The 23,241-nt window shown below is 40.6% G+C and overlaps 1 protein-coding gene across 4 annotated transcripts in view; it reads right to left on the reverse strand.

The window, feature by feature from the left end:
* PHKB (phosphorylase kinase regulatory subunit beta) overlaps positions 1-23,241 on the reverse strand; it is a 218,574-nt gene that overhangs the window by 135,541 nt on the left and 59,792 nt on the right. For all 4 annotated transcript variants that reach the window (XM_077830734.1, XM_077830733.1, XM_077830732.1 and 1 more), the window contains 2 exons: positions 19,830-19,937; positions 17,308-17,388 (listed from right to left, as the gene is read on the reverse strand). In XM_077830734.1, coding sequence (XP_077686860.1) covers positions 17,308-17,388; positions 19,830-19,937 — 189 coding nt within the window. The remainder of the gene's footprint in view (positions 1-17,307; positions 17,389-19,829; positions 19,938-23,241) is intronic.

Below are 23,241 nucleotides of genomic sequence, written 5' to 3' on the forward strand. Positions count from 1 at the left end.
GCCAAAGTGAGCTGAGCGACCTCCATGCTTGCCTTGGTATGGTGTCCACACAGAAAAAAGGCGTGGAACGATTGTCTGCCATTGCTCTGACGGAGGGAGGGGTGACTGACGACACGGCTTACAGGGTTGGCTTCAGGGAGCTAAAATCAACAAAGGGGGTGGCTTTACATCAAGGAGTATTTCAGGCAGGACTTCACAGAGGGTTCCAATAAGAAATGGTGCACCTAAGTTATTGTTCTTATTGGAACAAGGAGGTTAGTCTGGCCTCTGATTGATACATGGCTAGATTTACCTCACTGCACCTTCTCTGTGAGTGACTGCGGTGTGACCTAGAGGAATGAGTCCCCTAGATTGGGGAGGGAGGGTAGCAAATGAGTACAAAACAAATCTGGTTTATTTCTTGTTTCGATCCACTCCATCTATCTTTTACATCTTTGGCTGGCAGCAGACGGTGCAGAAGGACTGCATGCCATCCACATCTCATGGCTGCTCGGCAGAAGATGATGCAGTAGGACTGCTAGCAATCTGTATTGCCTGCCTGCTCACCATAAGACAGTTCAATAGGACTGACTGCAGGACTAAAGAGAATGACCTGGTCAAGTCACTCCAAATTTAGTCCCTGCGCCCATGTCTGCCCAGGCGCTCCTGGCCGACGTGGCCAGGAGCACCTCGGACATGGCGATGACGGCTACCAGTTGTATTGTACCGTCTGCTGCCACAAGGCAAGGGGTTGATGCTGCTGTGTAGCAATGCAGTACCACGTCTGCCAGCACCCAGGAGACATAGGGTGACTGTTACCTGAGCGGGCTCCATGCTTGCCATGGTATGGCGTCTGCACAGGTAACTCAGGAAAAAAGGTGCGAAACGATTGTCTGCCCTTGCTTTCACGGAGGGAGGGAGGGAACGGGGGCCTGACGATATGTACCCAGAACAACCCGCGACAATGTTTTAGCCCCATCAGAGTGCTCCATTATGACTGCTCTGGACAGCACTCTCAACTCAGATGCACGATTGTTTGCCGTTGTTCTGACGCAGGGAGGGGCGACTGAGGACATGGCTTACAGGGTTGCCTTCAGGGAGCTAAAATCAACAAAGGGGGTGGCTTTACATCAAGGAGTATTTCAGGCAGGACTTCACGGAGGGTTCCAATAAGAAATGGTGCACCTAAGTTATTGTTCTTATTGGAACAAGGAGGTTAGTCTGGCCTCTGATTGATACATGGCTAGATTTACCTCGCTGCACCTTCTCTGTGAGTGACTGCAGTGTGACCTAGAGGGATGAGTCCCCTAGACAGGGGAGGGGAGGAAGCAAATGAGTACAAAACAAATCTGGTCTATTTCTTGTTTTGATCCACTCCATCTATCTTTTACATCTTTGGCTGGCAGCAGACAGTGCAGAAGGGCTGCATGCCATCCACATCTCATGGCTGCTCGGCAGAAGATGGTGCAATATCACTGTTAGCCATCCTCATCTCTTGCCTGCCCGGCAGAAGATGGTGCAATATGACTGCTATCCATCCTCATCTCTTGCCTGCCCGGTAGAAGATGGTACAGTACGACTGCTAGCAATCCGTATCGCCTGCCTGCTCACCATAAGACGGTTCAATAGGACTGACTGCAGGACGAAAGAGAATGACTTGATCAAGTCACTCCAAATTTAGTCCCTGCGCCCATGTCTGCCCAGGCGCTCCTGGCCAATGTGGCCAGGAGCACCTCGGACATGACGATGACGGCTACCAGTCGTATTGCACCGTCTGCTGCCAGAAGGCAATGGGTTGCTGCTACTGTGTAGCAACGCAGTACCGCGTCTGGCAGCACCCAGGAGACATACGATGACGGTTACCTGAGCGGGCTCCATGCTTGCCGTGGTATGGCGTCTGCACAGGTAACTCAGGAAAAAAGGTGCGAAACAATTGTCTGCCCTTGCTTTCATGGAGGGAGGGAGGGAACGGGGGCCTGACGATATGTACCCAGAACCACCCGCGACAATGTTTTAGCCCCATCAGGCATTGGGATCTCAACCCAGAATTCCAATGGGCAGCGGAGACTGCGGGAACTGTGGGATAGCTACCCACAGTGCAACACTCCGGAAGTCGACGCTTGCCTCGGTACTGTGGAAGCACTCCGCCGAGTTAATGCACGTAGAGCATTTTCTGTGGGGACACACACACTCGAATATATAGAACAGATTTCTAAAAAAACGACTTCCAGAAATTCGACCTAATTCCGTAGTGTAGACATACCCTTAGAGTGCAGGCAGACTTCTGCTATTTCTTGAAAGAGTGCAGAGGAGGGTAACTGCTGGTTGGTGGTTACTGCAACCACACAATGGGAGAGCAAGAAGGCCAGGGAGCCTGGTCCCAGCAACCGAGACTGCTCACACAGAGCTCCCTCCAGACTCTGGACCTTCATCTCAGCGCTGTCTGCTCCCACATTGAAATGCTGGGGTTAGGAGAGGGCTCTCTTTGGCGAGGGGGTCAGGCTGCTGTAACCTGGCTCCCTGCCCATCTTGCTTCCCCACTGTGCAGAAGAAACAGACAGGGCAGCACTGAAGGAACAGGGTCAGGAGGGAAGAAGAAAGCTGCACTCCAGGAGTACAGGCCCACTTGCTGGACAGAACCCCTGCTGACCTCTCTGGTCCTTCAGCATGGCCCCATCCACTCACCTTGTGAAAACGCCAGGGTCCCAAAAAAGACAACATTTGGTGAAAATTGGTAAAATACACAAATACTGGCTTTTTCAAAAACATAGGAATTTTGGGGGGACAATTGGTACACAAAAGGCCTTATCAACGGGGAACTGAGATGTAGATTTGACCAAAGTCACTCACTAAATCAGTCGCAGAGCCAGGAACATAATCTGCAACTTCCAATTCCTAGTTCTTAGCATTTAAGGCCTGAAGAGATCATATTATCTAGTCTGACCTCCTATATACCACAGGCCATTATATTTCACCCCATTACCCTGTATTGAGCTAAATAACTTGTGTTTGCCTGAATTATATCTTTCAGAAAGACATCCAGCCTTGACCTAAAAACATCAAGAGATGGAGGAATTTGCCACTTCCCCTGGTAGTTTGTTCCAATGATTAATTACCCACACTGTTCAAAATTTGTGCCTCAGTTCTCGTTTCAATTTGTCTTGCTTCAGCTTCCAGCCATTGGTTGTTGTTATGCCTTTCTCTGCTAGATCGAAGAACCTTCTTTTACTTGGTATGCTCTCCCTGTGAAGATACTGACACACTGTAATCAAGTTCACATTTTTAGGAACAAGGAATGCTGACTATGCACACAAAGAATCCATGATACAGTCACCCAAACTACCTCTCAATCTTCTTTTTGATTACTTAAGCAGATTAAGCTAAAGTCCCTCACTGAGAGGCATTTTTTTCCCTCTAGCCCTCAAATCATTTTTGTGGCTCTTTTCTGCAGCCTCCCCAATTTTTAAATATCTTTTCAAAAACGTGGACACCCAAAACTGTATGAAGTATTCCAATATTGGTCTCACTAGCGCTGTACAGAGATAACATCATCTCTCTACTTCTAACTCACTACTCCCGTTAAACAAACCCAGGATCACATTATCCTTCTTTGCCACAGCATCACACTGGGAGCAAATGTTCCATTGCTTGTCCACTATGACACCTAAATCCTTTTCAGAGTGACTGCTTTCCAGTATACAATCCCTCATTCTATAGGAATTGCCTTACTTCCTTGTTCCTAGATGTACAACTCTGCATTTGGCTATATTAAAACACAGTTTGTTTGAATGGTCCCAGATGACCAAGCAATCCAGATCGTTCTGCATGATTACTGGGGCTTTATCATTTTTTACTATTCTGCTAACCTTTGTGACATCCATAAATTTTATCAGCAGTGATTTTGTATTTACTTCTAGATCTCTGAAGAAAATATTACACAGTGTCAAGGTCAAGTTTTTATGGCATAGCACCCACCTCTTGGGAGCACCCCCTTCTATTCGGGTGTGTCTGCAGTCTTTAGACAGTCCTGGCCCTGGTATTGGGCCATACTCTCAGGACTTCCTCCCTGGAGGCAATAGTTTCATCCTCTTGGTCTGTTCTAGCCACAGCTCTCCAGCTGGGGCTCTAACAGATAAGTGTCCCCTTCCAGGATTTTATCACCGTCCAATTGTAGACCACTCCCCATGGCCTACGGGGGTGGCGGTGTGGGGGGAACCTGGGCCTGCCCACTATACTGGGACCCAATCCAGGGACCCTAAGAATAACAGCCACATGCTGCCATGTCCCTTTAACTAAGGCTACGTCTACACTGCACTTTCGTCAGTAAAACTTCTGTTGGTCAGGGGTGTGAAAAAAAACACACCCCTGACCGACAAAAGTTTTACTGACAGAAAGTGCCAGTGGAGACAGCGCTTTTTCAGAAGGAGACGCTCTTCTGCCGACAAAGCTACTCTTGCTAGTTGGCGGTGGTTTTATTTTGTCGACAGGAGAGCTCTCTCCTGCTGAAAAAGAGTGGCTACACTGTGTACCTTACAGCAGCATGGCTGTGCCACTGTATGGTGCACAGCGTAGCCATAGCCTTAAACGCTTTCAGTTCCCTGGGCCACTTCCCCAAAGTCCTTGCCAAAGCTTCATCCTTACCTCAGGGCTCATCTAAGTCCAGCGCCAACAGCCAGCCAGGAGCTCTCCCTTGCTGTCTGAGGCTTTGCCAGCACTGAACTGTCCATGGTGCTGTAGTTCCCTTTGGCCAGCCAGGAGCACCATTTCCACTGCTCTAGCTCAGCAAGGAATTGACTGTCTCCGGCAGCTTCTTTTATATGGTCCTCATAGACCCTGATAGGCTGTTCCCTGCCACCTCCCTGATTGGCTGCTTCCCACTGCAGCCACTCTAGGATGCCTAGAGGACTCCTCTACTGCTCCTTTCCTGGGACAGGTGTGGTAGGACACTGAGGCCTCCAGCAAGGGGCCTCTGGGCCTAGTCGACCCTATCACACGGGCCTACTACTGATCCCTGTAGAACCCCACGAGAAACACTCACATCTGATGATTCTCCACTGAAAACTAACTATTGAGATCCATCAGTTAGATCCGATTAATTTATTTAAAGTCTGCTATTTTGATATTGCATAGTGTTAATTTTTTAATCAGAGTGTCATGCGGTACTAAGTCAAACACCTTACAAAAATCTAAGTATATTACATCTATGCAGTTACCTTTACCCAAGTGTATACAATCAAATCTGTAATCTCAAACAGTGCATCTGACAAGACCTATTTTACATGAAACAATGTTGACTAACATTAGTTATTTTCCTATCCTTTAATTTTTTATTAATTAAATCCCATATCAGCTGTTCCATTATTCTACACAGGATTGATGTCAGGTGAATCTGCCTTCAGTTACCAGAGTCAGCCCGTTTGCCCTTTTTGAATATTGGCACAACCATAAGCACTCTTCCAGTCTTCTGAAATTTCCCACAGAGGTAAAATCATCTCCCTTATTCCAAGATTTATTAAAAATTAACATCAGCGAGCAAGAGATCTCCTCAGCCAACTATTTTAGATCTCTGGAATGCAAATTTTTGTAACATGTTGATTTTAAAATACTGATCTTTAATAGATATGTCTAACATCCTTCTCAGTTAATAATGGACAAGAAAATACTTCAGTATCCTCATATGATGTGAGTACATAATTCCTGCTTCTTTCCATATACAGAACAGAATACACCTGCATTTTCTGCATCATTATTACGAATTTTACCACCTCCATCTAGTAATGGGCCCATACTATTGCTAGGCTTTCTTTTCTTCCTAATGTATTTTAAAATAATACCTCCGTGTTGTCCTTTAGCCCTGTCAACCATAACTCTTTCCCTCATATCTTTTGCTTTCCTTATCAATTGTCAGTTCTTCCTAATTTCTAATTTAGATGAATTTCTATTTTCATCTTTTCCCATTTGTTATATATTGCTGTTTTATTTATACATTGCTGCCTTCACTTTATCACTGAACCAGAATGGGCCTTCAGCCGAAGTTGTCCTCTCTCTTGACTATGGAATTGTGGCTTTTTGGCCATCTAATAAACCTTTGTTCATCACTTACATTTTTCTTTTCCTCCCAGTAATTTTCACCTATAATTTTCCTCATCTTTGAGAAAGTAGCCCTTTTGAGGCACGTATATACATTACTGGTTGCGACTGTCCTCTGTTTGCCCATACTGAACGTAATCAGGTCATGATCACTGGTCACTAGGCACCACCAACTTCCAGTAAAAAGATGAATGTGTCTTTATCCCTCATAATGAGGTCCAAAATAGAGCTACCTCATCAAGATGCAATAACTTTTGTGTTAGAAAATCATTATATATAATTTTTAGAAACCCTAATGTTTTACTACTGGCTGCATGAGATCTCCAGCATATCTCCCCCAAATTAAAGTACCCCATTACACTACAGTATTTCTTTCCACACATTACAGACAGATGTTTAAGGAGTAACTCATCTGGTCCTTGTTTGATTTGGTAATCTGTAACAGACCCCTAGCCATACCCTCTCCTGGTCTTTATTACATAACACAGTTCAGTGCTTGATGACAAAAGAAACCTTACTAGGAAGTTTTCAGCCAAGCAATCTGCACAGGGTGGAGAGTAAGTGGACTTGTCTTAACTGTGCTACACAGTTGAGTTTATCTCAGTATGAAGAATTTTCCATTTACGTTGCCATAAAGATCAGCTACACCTGGGCTGATATGACTGGAATCTTGTAGGCAGGAGTAAAGTCTTAAGATGTACAAAAAGAGTTGCATCCCACTATCTGCAAGCTGGAACCTTACGCATCATGATTGTGGAAGAATGATGATGTTTAGGGCCATAAATTAATAAAAGCGTACCAGCCACTCTTACGAGAAGCTGTTTAGGCTCCTCTTAATGAAGGTGCCTTCTCAAATTAAGAAGCTTGCCAACTACAACACCATCTCTAGCTTACATTTTTCAGGTGGAGGAGTATATGCAGCGACACCTTGATATATCCATGCTTGCTCCTACAAATCCAGATTTAAGCTTGGGTTTAATATTACAGAGATGGTATTGTTTTCTATGGTTGATTATGCAATAAATACAAGGAAAGCCTCTGTGTTGATTGTGATTATCTGAATCAGTAGCTCTAATTACTATTGATTATTAGGGTTTTGAGGGCTCACTGAAGAGATAGATGGGAAGATCCTGAAGTGGACTTTTTCTCTCTCTCCGATAGGCTCTAGAAGTGGTAATGAGTACTAATTCTTCCTTCCAAAGACCTCCAGGGATTCACTTTGTCATATCTTCTCTTCAATGTGTATGTATAGAGGCCAATCTATGGAGGCCAAGATTGAGCGGTATATGTTTTGATCTGCAGTGTTACTATCAGACCTAGGTCTCTTGCCAAGCTCAAACTCTGCAGTCCTGTGCTTTCTTGAGGTAAATTGAGGGAATAAAAATAGCTTGGGCTCAACCCTGGGTAGGCTGGTGGGAGCCAATGAGTGAACTTCTTATTCTGTGTTATGATCTGATCTTTCTCAATTAAGTTCAGACCTGAAGTCGTTTTGGATTCTTGCGTTATCAGATGACTGCTCTGCCATTAAATGACTTTTTCCATCTGTGCTTGACCTGGAGACTTGCAACTATTCTTTTCTGATGTGTACCTCACTACACTACAGACAACTGTAATCTCAATGCACAGATAACTGCAATGCACTCTTTTTGAGTTTACAATTCAAAAGCACCCAGAAGCTTGTCCTGTGCAAAATGCAGTGTCTTACATGAGAAAAATGCTATGAATTTATGACATTAGTGCTCAATACTAGCTATTGTGACAGGATCGAGCCAGATGGCTACAGGAGAGTAATAGAAGACAGATATATTAGCTCCAGGTTAAGTAGGTCCCTTTTGCCTGGGTAAGGTAACAGGGAAGGTTCCAGAACAATCAGGAACCTTCTGGAGACAATTAAGACAGACAAGTTGATTAGAACACCTGCAGCCAATCAAGAAGCTGCTAAATCAATTAAGGCAGGCTAATCAGGGCACCTGGGTTTAAAAAGGAGCTCACTTCAGTTTGTGGTGCGCGTGTGAGGAGCTGGAAGCAAGAGGTGCTAGGAGCTGAGAGTGAGAACGCAGACTGTTGGAGGACTGAGGAGTACAAGCATTATCAGACACCAGGAGGAAGGTCCTATGGTGAGGATAAAGAAGGTGTTGGGAGGAAGCCATGGGGAAGTAGCCCAGGGAGTTGCAGCTGTCGCACAGCTGTTCCAGGAGGCACTCTAGACAGCTGCATTCCACAGGGCCCTGGGCTGGAACCCGGAGTAGAGGGCGGGCCCAGGTTCCCCCCCAAACCTCCCAACTCCTGGTCAGACACAGGAGGAGCTGACCTGGACTGTGGGTTCACGAAAACAGCGAAACTGAGGGCTGCCGTGAAGCTCCAAGGCGAGTAAATCCACCAATAAGCGCAAGACCCACCAAGGTAGAGGAGGAACTTTGTCACACTATCTAGTCAATCCTTCATCTTTTTCATGATTTATGAAACCCCAAATGATTCAGGAACCAGAATCCTAGGGGATTCTGATCTGCTGGGTCATTTCTCTCTGTTGGTTCCTTGAGCTAAGTTGCCCAGGGAAAGAGAGTAAGGTTCTCTCATTGGTGAGTCTACACTACCACTCATCACTGAAAAAGTTATCAACTCCTATTTCCAATCATTCCTCCCTCCCCCATTTTTCCCTTAACTAAAAAACAACAAAATAGCACACAAAAAACATCAAATTTGAGAGATTAAGTATATAAATTTGAGAAATGGCCTGGCATCGATCAGACCCTCTTCACCACTGATGTTTTTGTCATTTTTAGTACTCAGAGGAAATCAAATTAGTAACAGCAATCAGGAGGGCTTGGATTGTTATAGCTAGAGCAGTGGGGTAATTTTAGGGAAAGAGTTGCAGCACCATGGAAAGGAAGGAGGCAGAGATGGGTTACAGGAGAAACTGCAGGAAGCAGGAGGAAGAAGAAACTGGAGAGGTGGGCCATCTCAGAGTTTGTACAACTGAAGAGTTGCAGCAAAACTGGGGCACTCCACTTTATTGATAACAGCTTCTGACAACTCAAGGTGAAAGGATTAACAGTTTTTGCAGAGAATATTCATTTATATTAGACCTAGTTTCTAGCAGTGGTTTCACGTTCTTCATGAACATTAACTTATAGTAGCAGATGTGGACGTATTTACAATGCAAAAATTAGCTCTAAAGAACAGCTTTGCCACCACCATTCATCTCCCAGTGGACTATTGCAAAATACAAGGTTCACTATAATATGACATATAGTAACCATTCCACATGCATGATCAGGGAGGAGTAGGCATCTTTCAGTCTTGAGAGACCATGGGTATGTGTTCCTGAGAGGTAAAGAATCTACTCAGTTGGTTTTATGGCAGCGGCGAACGTGGCATGAAGAGACCCACTTGAGAGAGACAAGCTGCATCTGTCACATTTAAAAGGTGATAATTTGACCCTTTGGGCTTTGCCTTCTGCAAGCTTTTTTCTCCTCTGCTAAGCTGGACTGCTTCATCTCGTAACTCCAGAGACCTTTGTTAAGCTCTTGTTTCCAAAGGCTGAAGTCTTGAGTGTGAGCGTCCCATTTGTCCACATCCACGTCCATTTCTTTGAGGTCTCACTTGCACACATCCTTGAAACAATTCTGGGCATCCTATGCTTCTTTTTCCAGATGCCAGTTCACTGTAGAGGGGGTCCTTTGGGATGCGCCCATCATTCATTTGGCACACATGCCCAAGCGAGCGGAGGTATCTCTGTTTGAGGTGTGTTTGCATGCTGGCCCATTTGAGCACCTTGGTGTTGGTGACTCTGTCCCTCCAGGAGATTCCAAAGATTCAATGAAGGCAACTCTTAGGAAAGCTGTTGAGCCTCTTTTCCCGATGAGAGCGTAAGGTCCATGTCTTGCTCCCATACAAAAGCGTGCCGATAACACATGTACAATACACACAGATTTTGTATGTTTTGTCAGTTTGTTGTTTTGCCATACCCTTGTTCAGTCTAGACATTGTTGTTGTCCCTTTTCCAATGCAGCTGCTGAGTTCTGTTTCAAGTGAAAGGTTGACTGCGATAGTGGATTCCAGGTATGTGAACTCATTCACCACTTTAAGTTCATAGCTGTTGATCTTGATGGAGCGTGCTTCCTCAATTCCTGGGCACATTATGTTAGCCTTTTTTGGCTTTTAGTAAGCCTGAAGTCTTGGCAGGCTTTGGAAAAACTGTCCATCAGGCTTTGACGATGAGCTTCATTTTGGATTGTCACAGCTGCATCATCAAAGAGGCGGTGTTGGATAAGGACCTCCCGAGTCTTGAAAGATTGAACAGCTTTCCATCAGAGCTTGTGTGAAAGTAGATTCCCCCAGTTGAGGAATCAAAAGCTTGTTTCAGTAGCAGAGAGAAGAAGATCCCAAACACGGTTGGAGCAAGAATACAACCTTGTTAACTCTGCTACGAAGCTGGAAAGCCTCAGACATTGAGCCGTTGTATTGGACTGTGCCATACATGTTTTCGTGAAAGGATTGAATCATGTGTAAGAGCCTGGGGGGCATCCAATCTTTTCTAGAAGCTCGAATAGTTCACTTCTACTGACAAAGTCAAAAGCCTTTCTGAGATCGATAAAGGCTTTGTAGAGGGGCTTTTTTGTTCTCTGCACTTCTCTTGTAGTGGTCTCAGTGAGAAGATCATGTCAATAGTAGACCTTTCATATCTGAAGCCACACTGTGATTCAGGATAGATTCTGTCTGCAAGCATTTGAGAAAAATTAGTGGTGCCATAAAAAAAAAAAATCAGAATAGTCAGGGCAGACTAATAATTTAAGATTAATTTTAAAGTAAAATGCCCTTTTCAGTTTGACAGTAACATGCAGATTACTTAGGCTGAAAGCCTTCCCTTCCCCAGCTATGGAAGCCTACAATGTGGGGACATAGATACACTCATTAAGAAGCACCTTCCATGAAGAAGCAGTGTACTTTGTCAGCACTGAACAAACATATAAGGTCATTAATCATAGTTATATGCAGCTGTCCATTATGGTTGTGAAAGAATGGTGAAAGATGTAAATATTACAAGAGCCTATGGAACATTTTGCACCCTTGTGTTTAGAATACTAAGGAAAAGCAAGCAGCCACACAGAAAAAAGAGATTGCTGTCAACCCACATGGTCATGGAGCAATTCCTCATCTCAGATGTGTTGATCTAACAAAGTCAGTGCCAAAAGGCTCATACAAAAATTAGGAATTGTTCGTGGTAACCTTACATACTCAAAAATCAATCATGTATAGAACAAGCAATTGTAAAGGATATGCATGTAGCATGGATGAGTGAAAAATAACACCGCTGTTATTTCAGCTTTTTATGCAGCTACTGTGATCAATTTCATTCATTTGCATGAAAACTAGCTACCAAACAATTACATGCTGATTTCTTTGCTAAGGATTCCAAGATAGAAGGACTAATATAATTATTTTTGCAATTGGCATTGATCAAACTCTGTCATTTTTAGCTACTATTGACAATAAGTCTTGTGAACAATTATTTTCACCTTGCAAAGAGACTTGCGTACAACAAACGTCTCCTAAGATGACAGCTTGGTGAACATCGGGCATTTGTCAGCACCTTTAACCATAGCAGCCCTGTTTCAGTACCATTCTCCGAGAAATGAAAGATGACAGCAAAACCTGTAGCATGCAGTCCTCGGCAAGAACAAGCAGAGAGAATACTAAAATTTAAACAACTTTAAACCCTATCAAACCTCATCCAAGAAGGAAACATAGACCCTGCAATCCTACTTTCAGGACAAGGTTAAAAGGAATCCCAGAAATCTTCTTGGTGCTTTTTTAACATGAAAGAAAATGATCAAGAGGAATATGGGGAGGAAAATTTTATTTATTTAGCTATTTAATTCAGAACCATTTGAGCATTTTATTAAATGCTTTGGCCTCATTTTTAAGTTGTTTAACCAAATAATTAGTTTGATCAGAAATATTGCAACATGCACCATTAGGTTTTTTAGATTTTTTTGCTGGCTTGCTTTCCTGGAACTTTAAATATTTTGGAAGTTACTATGTTCTACTACATGTTTTGTGATAAAAATGCAACAAATAGAAAATGATCACAACCTCTGTTTTATGTGAGTTTGACTAACCTTACTATTAATCACAAGGAAACAAAACCCATTAAACCTGTATCTAAAATTGTTAAACTTTGCAGCCCTTCCATCTGCTAACAGAGCTAACGCATTCATCTCTGAGGGGGAAAAATAGCAGTGATGAATTACTTCACTGCACTCAATGTACAATACAAATGCTACACAAATTAACTTTCTAAATGAGAAAGAAATGAAACCCACAAAAATGGGCCCAATGGAGGCTTGACTTTCAGAAAAATGTGTCCTGTATTGTGATAAAGGTTCTCTTGGCTTTAGGTGAAAGAAAACTATTAGATATTTAATAGCAGAGTAATATTTAAACAAAAAAGAAATTTTGGTTGAGGCAGAAATATAAGAAGAAAAAACAGGGAAACATTTCACAAGTGAATAAGGAATTAAGGTTTCCCCCCCTTTAAAGATTCAGTATCCTACAAAATACATTATCTAATAGTGGAAATTGTTAAGCTGCATTTAAGTTAATTAGGGAAAGGAATTTAAAGCTGCATTTTATATACCTGCTTGTAATGGGACAATTTTGTACCTTACCACTAAATTCATCTTCTCGTAGCATAAAAATATCCACCAATAATTTCTGTCAGGTCATGTAGTAATGTCAGAGACAGCTCTTTTACACTACCACCAGGAAGGTTGGAGATAAAAGTACAATCAAGAAAATGAACCCAGGCTCTTAGGATATGAACTGACATGTTATTATTGACCATTCACATTACTCCACTCTGCAGGATTATGTATTCTATTTGAAAGTTAATTTATAGGTTAGAAAAAAGTCGCACTTTAATACATTACCCAATTCACCAACGCAAGCTATTGAGAATTAGCTAGGAGTAACAGTAGAAGATAAAGGAAAAAAGAGAAAAAGAAAAAAAGAAAAAGAAGAAAGGAAAAGTAAGATACAAATTTCAGAGTGGTAGCTGTGTTAGTCTGTGTCAGCAGAAAGAACGAGGAGTACTTGTGGCACTTTAGAGACTAACAAATTTATTTGAGCATAAGCTTTCATGGGCTAAAGCCCACATGAATTTGTTAGTCTCTAAGGTGCCACAAGCACGCCTTGTTCTTTAAGTTATGAATGGCAGCCTAGAGGTCTTCAACTATGCACTATTTGCTAATATATGCATATCAGTCATATAGAACTTGGTAATGGAATCAAAGGTAATTTCATGACTGCAGATTGTTTCTATCCATGACACTGCCCTAGATCCAATGAAGAAGATGGATACAGAAAAGTCTCTCTCAGATATTGATAGCATTCTGTAATTGCCATCCAAATGCCCTTCTGAAATCCAAATAATAGTGCCAAACCATTGTAAAATAGCAAAAAGATGTAAACTAATCTGATTCAGGTGGTGAGATAAGCATATATTGAGACTGAATTGTAGCAGTGTCCTGATAAGTACTTTATCATGGAAAAATGCAGCACTTTGACTGACAAAGCACCCAACTTCATCATCCTGTGTGTAGAGATTCACAAGCAGGAAGGCTACTTCAATAGTGTCAAGGAACCATTCTTCATCCCATGGCAACTGCAGAGGGGGATAACTGTGTTTATAATATCATATAGACCCCAGCCAGATAAGCCAATCTTAGTCTGGCTGTGGGTGGGTCTCATGAATCTAGAGATTCATGGCTAAAACGTCAGGCTCTGTTCCTACAACATATTCACAGGACACTGAATACTGCTGGAAGCCTCAAAGAGTTGAAACGTAGGTCTTTGAGTGAAACTGAAGAATGAAGAGTATGGAATCTTGACATGAAAAAGATGTGTGGGGTTGCCACCAGTGCTGTGGGGAAGCTTGAAGAATTAGCCATTGTAGAAGAAAGATCAGTAGCACAGTGGACGCATAGCAAGTCCAGGATGGCACCATTTAGCAAAGCCTGTTTACTGCTGCTGTATTTTCCTTCCAGTGTCAAGCAATATCTTGCTGAAACAGACATATCAACTATCAGTCAGGCATGGCAAGGCCACCTGCAGAACAGAGTGTGCTTAAGCTGATTCCAGTGAGCTGAAAGTTAGTAGTCTAATGAGACCATGAACACCAAAATGGCTTGTAGTCCTTGGTGAGGAGACAGTTCAGCTGGCAAAGCCTGACAATCACAGATTCACAGAGAAAGAGGAAAAAGGAAAAGGCAGGGAGTTAGACAGAATGTTCTGTCTCAGTGGAGACCCTCCATTCTGCTAAACTGAATTGCAATGGAAAAAATGTATAGGCCACATCCCTGACTGGTGTAAATTAGCTTTTTGACATATGGGTCAAAAACAAGATATTAACATAATTAGTAAAACTTTAGTAATCAAGCAACTCAATTGCATATATGATTTTACCATTTAAATGTAGTCTGCAGCACAAAGAACCTAATTCTTGTGCCAAGGAAACCTGATTTCCATGGTACACTTACGTTAAATCATGAAGCAAATTAGAAATTCGCAAAAGTGTTAACCAATTATAAAATGATACCAGAAGATATAAAAGTAAACCTAAAAATGCAACAAACAAATACTGTCAAATACTTGCTCTATGGAAGCATCATATACAAATGTTGTCCCAGACCTTTCTAATTTGGGTTGCAGAGAGGAAAAACTACCCAGAATGTAAGTGCTGTGGAAAAACTAAAAAAACAATGCCCACACTAAACATGGACACCTTCCCTTTCAGAGATCTGACCTGCTCATTCCTGGAATATGAGATGACAGTGGCAGGTTTTAGCAGCCCATACATCAGCCATAAGCAAAGAAAAGTTAAAAAGTACACAATTAACAGGTGGTAACCAGTGAGGAGAAGCGAACATTCTTGAAAAATAGGAAAATACTTAGAAAAATGCACTTTTTGTTTTTGTAACATTGAAGAAATTTAATATAAAACAGCTGAGAAACACACATTTATAATCAGAAATTAAAGGAGAAAAAAGCCCTGTTTTGGGCACTACAAAATAAATAAGAAAAATAAAGTTCTTCCTTTTTTTTCCTTACTCCCCACTTTACGACAATGATGAGGAAAGAAAAAGGCCTTTCAACTGTATTTTCTCACAAAACAGACTAATAGTGCTCAGTTGATATTCACTAAGTAAATGCTGATTAATGGACTCAGACAACAGTGGACTCCATATTCCAACCTTAAGAATGGGAATGTCTCATGTACAGAGAACCAATCTCTTCTACACTATCACTTGTCCTTGAGATTGCATAAATAAAGGCAAACCTTTATTAGGTGATAACACAAGCAAAGCAATGTAATATGTCAGGCTAAATAAATACACAGTTTTAGACAAGATTTGTCTTCCCGTGTAAACACACAAACTGTTCAACAAATACTACTTATAACCATTTCACTGGGATGTGGTTAAGTAGCAGTGAGCACAAAGAAGAGGTAGGATTCCTAGATGATCGTGTACATTCTCTCCCGTCCTATTCCGCCCAAAATACCAAGGTTATCTGGTGTCAACTTTCTAATACACCAGAGGAAGTTTAAAAATAAAATATTTAGATTTTAAATTACACATTTTGACTGCATAAGTGTGGCAAATATTTTCTAACTAAACACAGCATCATGGCCAACAGGCCAAACAACAATTAACTGCCTGAAATTTTATAAACATGAATATGGTGTACTGCTTAAAGTTTGGTTTAGGGTGATGTTTACAACTGGACACCTATTAGCAGCCAATTCTGGTTCATGTTAATACGAGTACAACTCACTATACTCCGAAAGTTCTAAGTTGGGTCTTCTGTGTTTGATTAAAGACATTATATAATTGTACGAAGCACATACTAACACATCCATTTGAAGGAAGCCAGAAACACCTCCAAGCTGATTTATATCAGCAATTCTGGAAAGAATGTGCTGTAACTCAAGAGAAGTGACTGATTAAAGACTTAATTTGAGAACAGTGTGAAATAAGTGAGAGTCATGAAATAAAACTTAAGCTCTGGGGAAGAGCACTTTGTGCTCAGACTAAAACTATAACAGCTTGTGATCTATTTGTGTCCCTTTCAAGCTCAAAAACTAACATACTTATCTGATGTAACTATATTACTTTTATTTAAATAAAATGGTTTAAAACTTCTACTAAAAATACTGAATATAATTCACCCACATGTATATTATCATTAACTTGAAATAAGTTCCATCTTCATGTATCCGAGTGAGTGATTCCCACTGTTTCCCACTAAACCTCTGTAATACAGTTTGTGAGGTCATCCCTGGCTAGGGTTGCAAAGCCTCCAGGATTGTCCTGGAGTCCCCAGGAATTAAAGATTAATCTTTAATTACAGATTAAGGCATGTGATGAAACCTCCAGGAATACGTCCAACCAAAATTGACAATCTTATCCCGGACATGTTCTTATCAAAGCTTATTGAACACTTTTACCTCTTGTTTACAGGCTCCACTCAGCCATGTCATACTGTGCAAAATCTCCCAATTTACAGGCAAGGAAGGCCACGTGGAAGGGATGTTGCCCTACTATGATATCCTTTTTTCTTTAAACATATTAAAAAACTTCTCTACATTTCCTGGTTTTTGAATTTTTTATTTTTTTTTATTTTTGGTGCATTAGAGCTGCTGTTTCTAACATTCTTATTTGACCCATTTCCAAAGTAGGAAAAAATTTCACTGTAATAACTGATGTTTCACTTGTGGTTTACAAAAATTTGATTTTTTTTTAATGCATGTACCTTGAAGATCTGTTAGGGAATGGGGCAAAAAGTGATGCAAAAATGAGAACATCCAGGTATTAACTTGTTTTCAAGCCACTGAAAAGGGAGACAGAAGAGGATAAAATAACTATCCCAGAAGAAACTGGTAGATCACTCATTCTTATGGTTCCCATACAGTTCTAAAAGTTTTAAAATTTATATCAGATCATATTAAAATGCACTTGTGTAGCTGTGCCATTTTACCACCTATTGGTTATATATTCAGCTTATCTTTAATACGGCAATCATTAAAAAATAAAGTGGCTTTTTGATGCATCTCTAGATGACAAATTACCTAATTGCAGGAAGAAACTCACTCAATTTTATGGTTAATAAACTAAGTAAAAGCCAACAGAAATCTTCAACATGCATAACTAATTAATGTCAGAATTCAGTTAATACCTCATCTGTATTGTAGATAATCTGCAGTCCTGAAGATATCATCTCAACCAGGTAGAGCAGGAACAGTGACACAGCATTTATCTGAGGTGAAGAAAAGGATAAAAAAAAGTATACTTTACTTTTATGGGGTCAAAGTAGACCAGTTGAATTTCAAAACAAAAATGTGATGTTAGAGAAAAGGGGGCTTTTCTACTATGACGTGGCTAGGTTCTTAAGATATTTCATCCATTGTAGTATTACACATGTAATGTAAGTGTACTGATGTGGAACACTTGATCAAGAGAACTGCAGCAAGCACTGTTGTAAACAACTGCTTCTACAACATTTGTTTTTAAAGCTTTCCTTGAAAACTATGATATTAAAACATTTTTGCTTGGGAATATTGTTTTGACCCAAAGGCAATTATTTCACAGTCACCTGTGACAAGCCATTGCAAATTTATGTAAACAACAAAGTTATTGGAATGTGGAGCACTAGAAGATGCAAACTTAAACAGTAGTCTGCCTATCTGGAAAACAGACCATTTAAGTCCTAACAAACAAAGCATTAATGCAACCACCTGGAGAGAAGTATTAATTTTAATCAACTGTTCAGCATATGATTAAATTACATTTATGAAAAAATTAGTTGTTTTGTTCTGTTAACCTAATAGTCTATTAGTGATTGTTATCAACTGCCTTAGCATTCACACGAGTACCATTACACCAGGATATCAGAAGAAACATCAATGAAGCAAAAACAATATCATGATATACCACCCTTGTATAATATACGATTCATATAATTTTGATGATTCAGAGACTAAATTAGTGACATCAGTAACTTGCTTTAAGAAATTAATACAAGCCTTAACTTCAGGGTGTGGGATTTACAGAAATAGTCTGGACCCAAACTATGACCTTCCTTGAATTATTTTTTTAACACATGCTTAAGAATATCCTCCAAATTCTAAACCTTTTAAGATTCTATTGTTTTCAGGCCACTGACTAGGGTGACAGAACTGGATAGCAGAACTAGAGCGTAACTATTTCAGAAAAAGACCGGTAGATCTCTCTCTCTTACACTTCCCAAATATTTCCAAAAGTTAAAAGATTTATATCAGATCATATTAATTACATTCTTTGTAGCTTGAATATTTTATCAATTTTATTTTATGTTTTACATTTTAAGGTTCCATCACAATCTATTGCTCCCATGTTGTAACATAATTTAAAGGGAACCGAACACAGTCACAATGGACTGGGAAAGAGGATGAGGACAAAGAGGCCGTAGTGATTTTGCAACATGCCCCTTCCCATCTTTTCACCCCTCAATCTTACAGAAGCCCCTGTACTTCCACTACATGATGCTGACGTGCCACACTGTGGAAGAGACTTGCTGGAGGTACGAGGGAGGGCTGCTCTTTCCCATGGCATTGTTCCCTTGCAAATTGACAGGGATTTTATCACAAAATATTACACTGATCTTAGTCAGGATTATATCCCACATCCCCATTTTGTTGTGTATGTGGCTTTCATGACAGCCACCAGCTAGAGAAGCTGCATCAGCTCAAGTCCAGAAGGAGTAAGCATTGCTGTGAGGAAGAGATGCTTAGAATATCAGGCCACTGCAATTTCCCCATGCTGTGCATGTTCAGCAGGTTTCATTCAGCAGCAGATTGGGTCATAACACTCCATCCATGAAATGATGTGCAGGAAACTGTCTTTAACAGAGCTTTCTGACTCTGAAATGGGTATATTTTATAAAGGGAATAACTTGGCCATATTGGCACCAAGAAATTAAATAATTCCCAGTATAACAACCACACTTGATTAACTACACAATATTTTGTGCTTTGGTTCTAGCTCTCCTGTTTCGGAAGCAGCATCACTGTTCTTAGAGCTGTGCCAGCGTGTTCTCTTATAAATAAGGATGCTAACGAACACAAATGAAATGAATTTGGTGTCAGTTACATAAGAAACATCACGGTTATACAGTGGAGGGCAAATCAATATCTGGCAAATGGAAAAAGACAAAAAAAGTATAGCATTTATATTTTCCAATCTTACAAGAGAGCATCACAGACAATGGAGAATAACAAATTAAAAACAAATAAAACAATTGTTAATTAAAACTTCTCAGCTTTCTGGAAAATGTGGCTGGGAACATTAACAAAAATACAGTATCCAATATAAGATTATAGCAATCCCTCAATTTATTGATAATACAGTATGGGCAGAAACTATTTTTTATGCTGGGGTTATTTATTGAAAATCACTTTCTTTCTCAAAACAATTTTTTTTTTTTTTTTTTACAGTTGCATTGATATTTTCTGCACAAGATATACAGCTTGAAGTCAGATTTCAAAACAGTTTGATCCTTTCAATACAAGTTACAGCAGACATCTCAATTTATAAATTCTGTAAATTTTATCAAACTATAAAGAAACATCCATCATGAAAAAGCATTAGATTCAATAGTAATATTACATAAAGGCACCCAATTCTGCAATGACATTTAAGAGAACTGTTTGCTATTTTTACCTGAAGATGGCCATATGCCTCATGGGAGAAGACTTCATCTCCACTATGTGCACTGAAAACAGAATGAAGGCATTTGGATGGCCTGGGGTCTTGCTTAAACTGCTGAACCTAGAGGCAAATTTTCAAAAAATGAAATAAATTGATTATAAATACACTCCCTCTCCCCAAAAAAACAAGTTCACCATCTGTGATAGGTATTTTAAGGTGTCATGCAAGTGTCAATCTATTGCTGAATTAACACTGAATAAAGATTTATGTGAATTAGCACCGAATAACAAAGCAGTAATCGACTCCAGTTTATATTATTTTTTTTAAATGATAGAATTGTTCAGTTTGAATGTGGCTTCTTTCTACATGTAATTTCATTCCATACACTGGTTTCATAATCAAGGAGTTTCTCTACTGTGAACACAAGTACATAGAGATTTAGTCATTTCCATCTCCTTTCTGGTGCTACTTGCTAAGCATTCACACGATATCGACTATGAGGACAACATTTCAGACAGTGGTTTCTGCTACATTCCATTTGTTCGGTTATTCTGTAGACTGAAAAAAAAGTTTTCTTTATGCACATTTCCCCCTCTGGGTGAAGGATCTTATTCCATGCTTTCACTGTATGATTTAATTGCATCCATATTAACTTTCATTTTTGGGGTCTTCATATTTTTTTTTTTTTTTTTACACACAAGCTTGCCCTTCCTTGAAATATGCCTAGGATTTTCTTAATTTCTTTCTTTAAAAAAGTAATTCCATAAAGCAGTGGTTCCCAAACTTGTTCCGCTGCTGGTGCAGGGAAAGCCCCTGTCCGGCCGGTTTGTTTACCTGCTGCGTCCGCAGGTTCAGCTGATCGCTGCTCCCAGAGGCCGCGGTTCGCTGCTCCCAGAGGCCGCGGTTCGCTGCTCCCAGAGGCCGCGGTTCGCTGCTCCAGGCCAATGGGAGCTGCTGGAAGCAGCACGGGCCGAGGGACGTACTGGCTGCTGCTTCCAGCAGCTCCCATTAGCCTGGAGCAGCGAACCGCGGCCTCTGGGAGCCGCGATTGGCCGAACCTGTGGATGCCGCAAGCAAACAAACAGGCCCAGCCTACCAGGGGCTTTCCCTGCACAAGCGGCGGAACAAGTTTGGGAACCACTGACAAAGATTTAATTGATGATGTGCTTTTTTTAGCTGGGATCATTACCTCCTGCATTTTTAACATAAGGGATGATAAGGAGTAATTGTGTCACCTCAAAGAATCAATCTTTACTAGCCAAGATACACCGGTGCATCACTACCAGAAGAAGATACTTAAAATAGATAGATAATTTAAAAAAACTCTTTTTCAAAAGGAAGTCAGTGAAAAACACACAAGCACACACAAATTCTTATAGAGTTCTTTACTTGCACAGCAGCAGGAAACTTACTTCTTTTTTTACACCTAAGGTCTTACACATACTTTTCTGGTTGCTTCAGTCTAAGGTGCCTGGATTATATCAAAATGTATCTTTGTCATTCAACACTGATCAAAAGTATGCAGATCTAACCGACTTAACTAAATAACAGCTTCAACTGACATTTTGGTGCTTTGTCATTTTCATTTTTCTTCAGTACATACAGGAACACAACATGAGAATTTAAATATAATCGCTATGCAAAGGAATAGCAAGTACCAAATGATTAAAGATACTCAAAAGAAATTGCATAACTGTGCTTTGAGATCTGAAGCTGTTAAAAAGACTAATTTAAAATTTAAGCAAAAAACAAACTATAAATTTAAGAGATTAGTGGGGCATGGTGTCTGGGAACAAAATGCAACACCATGGAAATAGTATAGAATAAGAGAAAACATCCAGCATTTCTTATCCTGATTGGGAACGACAAAAACAAAGATCTGTGTAATCACTTCTCTAGTCTAAATTACGTACAGAATACTAAGCATCTGGTTTATCCTTACTTAGGGTACGTCCTCACTACCCACTGGCTCACCGGGTAGTGATCGATCCCCAAATTGACACCTGTATTCCACCTCGGCAGGAGGAGTAAGCAGAGTTAACGGGGGAGCTGCCAGTCGACTCGCTGCCGTGAGGATGGCCAGGTAACTCGAGCTAAGATACTTCAACTTCAGCTATGCGAATAGTGTAGCGGAAGTTGCGTATCTTAGTTCGAACCCCGTCCCTGTAGTGTAACCCAGGCTTTTTTTTAAAAGTACATCATAGCAGCTATTGGCTAAACAAACTGCAGGGCTAAAGAGCTCATTTTATTGCAAACAAAGTTGTAGCAAGCTATGCAAAAATATACTGGAGCATATCACACTCATTCTGAATTCATGGGTTTGAAATGTACTCACAGAATCAAATTTTATTTCATAGCTCCTTTTTCTGCAACAGCACTGTGATAATCAGGGCTCAGACACGCAAAGGTGAGAACAGGGAGTCTGAATCCCAAAGAATAAGCAAATGAATCAACTGATTTTATACATTGCTTTGTGTATAAAAATATGTCAAATAAGTTATTTTATGGAAGCTTTTAATGTGCTGAATTTGACAGTCATTATGATTGATATATATACATATATATATATATACATATATACATACATACATACACACACACACATATACACACACATACAGATTATGATTATCAACGTAAAAATGTAGAAAACTGTAAATGTAGCTGATGCAACTATAGCATCACCTCACAACAGGGTAAGGAAGCAATCACACAGGGAGGGCACCTCTGAAGGCAGTTGTTTACACAAACCCAGCTTCAAGTACCCATCCAATGTCCAAACCAGGAAAAGAATATGATGAACCATTAGAGTTAATGGAAAGACACTGAGGCAACAGGGAATTCCCCCGACTCTGAAAAACCATGAGTCACCATGCCAGGAAAGAAAAAAGCCTTTCAAAAGCAGTCTATCCAGAAACTGAGGAGCAGCCTCCAAATCAGAAGCTACCCCATGAAAAACTGGATCCCTCTTTATGACACAGGGTACACTGGGAAACTGTTCAGAGGCAATAGGTAACTCATATATAGAAAAGGGAATTAATCTAATATAGAAATGTGAAGCCCGAGGTTGCATCTTTATGTTTATTTTCTGTGTAACCTGTATATGTTTGTTTCTCCTTAATATTTCATCTTTGAATCTGTGATTTTTATATCAAATACATTTCTTGCTAATTTTTATCCCAACTAGGGCTCTGGTGTGCCAACTGTGTGGAGTATGTCCCCCAAAGTGAACTGATAACTGGGGGCTGTTTTCACACCTTTGAGGTGATGAACTGGTGGGGGAAATTCTGAGTGTCTGGCAGTTTAAAACTCAATGTAGATGAATTTGCAGAGACTCAGGACTGGAAGACCTGTTGGGATCACACTGCAAGGAGTAACTAGGATGGTAGAAGGCAGGATGAGACCTTTAAGCTTATGTGCCGGC

This window comes from Eretmochelys imbricata, chromosome 12 (genome assembly GCF_965152235.1).
Source record: "Eretmochelys imbricata isolate rEreImb1 chromosome 12, rEreImb1.hap1, whole genome shotgun sequence".
NCBI classification, from domain to species: domain Eukaryota; kingdom Metazoa; phylum Chordata; order Testudines; family Cheloniidae; genus Eretmochelys; species Eretmochelys imbricata.